Below are 4427 nucleotides of genomic sequence, written 5' to 3' on the forward strand. Positions count from 1 at the left end.
CGCTCCTGCAGAATTCCAACTCCCACTGTGCCAGAAGAGACTATTTTTGGCTGATATGTCACAAAGCTGTATCAATACTCCCTGGCTGCCTATGCTGGGTTCCTACTCTAGATGTTTCTAATTCATTTGGCCAGTCCGTGTATCTCCCACACTAATGTCATTATAATTTAGAAGTTTTCGCTTTCCTGTTGCATGGAAATTAACACACACATATATATATATATAGACACACACACACACACACACATCTCAAATTCTTAATTTGTTACACATTTTTACCAGTTATTATCACAAATTATCCATGGACTAAAAATGTCATAATGCACACACCCACACATACTCACAAACACACGTCACTTAGTAGCAATAATAGAAAACAGTGAACAATGTCTTTATTAGTAACTGAGATGTTTCCCGTGAAGAGAGCAGAAGAGACCTCTGTGTGACACCGAGTACTCCAGGCTACTCAGGAAAGCTCATCTGCTGCCTGCGTTTGGCCGACCTCATCTTCTCGAAGCGGGACTCCATTTCTTCCAGGACTCTGGGCGTGTATCGCACCACTAACTTCACCGTCCCCTGGGCTTCCTTGAGCAGCTCCACTGCCTTCTCGTGGTGCTCACCTTCAACACTCTACAGAAGAAAAGAAAGGAAAAGCAGGGATGGGAATAAGACTCCTGTTGCACAGCACTTTCAACCATTCCAGATTTTATTATTAAACTCATAGTAAAACCAAGCATGGATCAAAGTGCTATGCAATGGGAGTCTTATTGCTATCCCTGTATTGCAGATTCTCAAACCCAGTCCTGGGGACCCACTGTGTCTTCTGGTTTTCATTCCAACTGAGCTCTCAATCACTTAACTAAACCCTTATTGAACTAATCATTTGCTTAATTAGAACTTATTAAATGCTCTCAGCTCTTAAACAGCTGCACAGTTCAAGTTACTTATAAAATGCTATAACTAACTTGAAATCTGCAACTGTTTAGGAGCTGAAAACAAGTAAAAAGGTCTAATTAAGCACATTATTAGTTCAGTTAAGGGTCTAGTTCAGTTGTAATGAATACCAGCAGACACAGGGTTTGAGAAGCCCTGCTGTATTGCATAGACTAGATCAGTCAAAATTATAGATGCAAGAGACAGTCTATTAAATTATATGGAGTCTAACAGTCCATGTCGTTAGTACTGTTTCATGTCCCTCTTCTAAGCCGCTGGCAGCCCTACTCACCACCCCATTGACAGAGAGAAGCTGGTCCCCTCTCTTGAGGCCCCCATGCCTGTCTGCGATGCCCCCTGGGATGATGCGGGAGACGTAGATGGGGGAATTCTGCTCCTTCCCTCCCATGATGTTGAAGCCCAGCCCCTCCTCTGTCTTGGGCAGCTCCGCTACCCGGGGGTGGGAGTGGCCCTCGCTGGCAGCGAAGGCAGCCACAGTCGCCTGCAAGGGCCACACACAGAGGGGTGGAGAGCTGACCAGCACGCAGCAGACCACATCGGATGCAGTGCTTGCACAGGCAGTTTTGGTTTTCCAGGTGTGCATTCTTTCAGCAGGACTGCAGTGACTGTGCACAAGAATCACTTTAAACCCCCTTCTGTGAACCTCATAGTACACTTTGTGTATATAAACAAGTATTATCTGATGAGTAAATGTTCATGCATACCTTGGCAGTAGCATTGGCTCTCACTTCTGGACTGCTACTGATATCCACTGTTTCGTACACATGTTCGTACACCTGGGAGATAAAGGCGTTTAGTACACATTGCCACTGAAGACTGGGTAAAGGTCCGCCCGTTAGTGTTCAACTCTTTGTCCCTCTTACCTCTCTCACTGCATTGCAGAACTCGCTCTGAAGGACTCGCTGTAAAGCTTGCAGTTTCTGCGGAGGCACCTCTCCGGTCCTCTGCAACTTATCCAACAGCTCGATGGCCCGAGAGATGTCTGTGGATTTGCACAACAAAACGCAATGTAAGGAAGATCCAGAAATGTCTACCCATTGTCTTCTTCTGACAGCGTTCACTGCATCGCTGTTCCCGTTATTGTAGAACTGAAGGCTATCTGGTTCTCTGGTTACATTTTTCAGGCTATTCATATTGATAACACTACACAGGTATGGAAATATGACTCCCATTGTGCAGCAGCTTGATCCATTCCTGGTTTTTCTATGAGTTTAATAAGACACACTTGAGTTTGGTAACTATACACTGGGGCTAATCAAGCTTGTAGTAAAACCTTGAATGGGTGGAAAGGTTATGCGATAGCAGTCTTACTTTCATCCCTGCTACAGATTAAAAGCTGCTACCTTCTTTCCTCTGCTGTAGGTCACATGGTCCAATTGCAGTTGTGTGAATATGATCTGCTGTGCATAGAAAACGATTAAGTACCAGGAATCAACTTTTAACCTATTGTGTTGTATTTGCATCTGAAATTGGATCCACATTTTCGCCAGTTTATTATTATTATTATTATTATTATACAATTCCATTTATCATGCAATCACCAGATCATGCTTGACCAGATCCACTGAGATTATTTTAAACTCTACCATCATTTCACTGTGAGATTAACAGTACCGACTCATCTGTGCCACACAATACATTCGAGGTTGATTTTAATGCACGACTAGAAAATGTGATTAGGGGAGGAGAGAGAAATGCACACTGTGCAGCGGTACCCCTCCCCCACATCCTCAACCCAACGGGACCTGTAACATGATTCTTAACCCCATTACGTGCTCAAGCGCATGTATTTTTCTTTACCGTGTATTATATTGTGTAAATCGAAATCCATCAACCGTAAAATCAAATTATCCGCTACAGCGCATTTTCTGCCCAAACTCGCTGTCGAGTTTTAGCCGCAGATTTAGAATCAGGACCTTCCTCTGTAGCAACACAGCTACACTACATACATACACTTTCCAATAAAGAAGTGGTGTATTATTATTGCGTAAATCTCTTTCATAAGATAAAAGTAACATTTTATAACTGTAAATTAAAAGTTCAGCTTGCGATTTTAAGGCAAGCATACTAGCTAGAACAATCTGTAAGACTTTCTCATATATACTGTATATATTGTCAGATCACGATGTAAACAAACGGGGTAAAGACTTAATTTATGGACCACTAAGAACTACCCTAACTCCAAATCACTGCCACCGGCAGCAACATCTACTGGTGTTTATTATTATTATTATTATTATTATTATTATTATTATTATTATTATTACCACATGTTTTTACACTTCTAGTTTTACAGTTACATGTTTTGTTTGTTTACCTATATAAATGCGTTTAGTACTGTCTGTACCCTGGAATGGGATAATAGCACGCCATTGTACAGTACTGTGCACACAGACACATAGAACCACAGAAATACAGAAGGGGGCTACAACAGAAAACAATAATTGTAAAATTGTATTTCTTACATATTTTCAATTCCAAAGTGTCAGTAGAATATATACCAACAGAAACACTTATTAAAATAATAACTGGACTTCAGAAAAATACAGTATAAATCATTAATAATAATAATAATAATAATAATAATAATAATAATAATAATAATAATAATACTAAATAAACGTGCAGCGTATTTCTGGAAGTTCACTCCACTGCAGGTCAGTTGGTTTTTTTTTCCGGTTTTACGGATGCGGAAGCATTGTGCACACGATTTATATCAAGTAATTTTACACAGTTGCTCCTATTCAGCTATAAACACCTGGTTTGTTGACCGTAGCACACTGCCAACTGCTAAAAAGAGAAATACTACCCCGTGTGCACAGCCCTTACTGTACAGACGAGTCTTTTAAATATGTGTTAGATATACTAACACACCCTTAACAGGTCCAATATCATCGTCATTTTAATACAGGTAATGTTTTTCTGGCGTTTATTTACCTCGCTCCAATCTGACAGGTTCCCCGGTCGCAGACATTTTGTGCCCAGTTCTGCACCGTCCGAACTGGGGGAGTCCCGGGTTATATTATATTACAACAAGGCAAAAACCAATCTGTGTGTCTCGGCCACACAAACCAAATTCTACATGCAGGCCGAACAAAGATTTTTAGTTTCCCAATTCCTGTCGCGACACCCCACTCACTGGCACCCTCTGCTGGTTTCAGTGGAGAATTTACACATGATTGAGATACAGTATTGTACTGTGTGACAGTTTATATATATATATATATATATATATATATATATATATATATATATATTATATATATATATATATATATATATATATATTAACCATTGCCGTAAAGCACATTCACGTATTAACACTCTTATTATGCGATATGAACTTCTGGGTAACTAATTCCAGAGGGCATCACAGTCTTGCTCACTGGAAAATCACTGCAAGAAGTCCAGTATTACTGTGTCATGCAAACGCAAAATAAGGCTCCGATTGCGTAGCAGTTTGACATTATCCT

The 4427-nt window shown here is 40.5% G+C and overlaps 1 protein-coding gene across 3 annotated transcripts; it reads right to left on the reverse strand.

Annotated features, from left to right (window-relative positions):
* Positions 1 to 367: 367 nt before the first annotated feature.
* On the reverse strand, positions 368 to 4117 carry LOC121294924 (protein lin-7 homolog C). Of its 3 annotated transcripts, XM_041219130.1 has the most exons (6): positions 3892 to 4117; positions 2298 to 2351; positions 1818 to 1936; positions 1659 to 1730; positions 1226 to 1435; positions 368 to 630 (listed from the first exon to the last, which is right to left on the reverse strand). In XM_041219130.1, exons 1-6 carry the CDS (start codon positions 3926 to 3928, stop codon positions 463 to 465), a joined length of 660 nt encoding a protein of 219 aa, XP_041075064.1. In that variant the 5' UTR covers positions 3929 to 4117; the 3' UTR covers positions 368 to 462. The 3 variants fall into 3 exon arrangements, with proteins under 3 accessions (XP_041075064.1, XP_041075065.1, XP_041075066.1); XM_041219131.1 differs by lacking the exon at positions 2298 to 2351 and having other exon boundaries at positions 3892 to 4113; XM_041219132.1 differs by lacking the exons at positions 1226 to 1435; positions 2298 to 2351 and having other exon boundaries at positions 3892 to 4115.
* Positions 4118 to 4427: the final 310 nt, after the last annotated feature.

This window comes from Polyodon spathula, chromosome 19, assembly GCF_017654505.1.
Source record: "Polyodon spathula isolate WHYD16114869_AA chromosome 19, ASM1765450v1, whole genome shotgun sequence".
NCBI lineage: Eukaryota > Metazoa > Chordata > Actinopteri > Acipenseriformes > Polyodontidae > Polyodon > Polyodon spathula.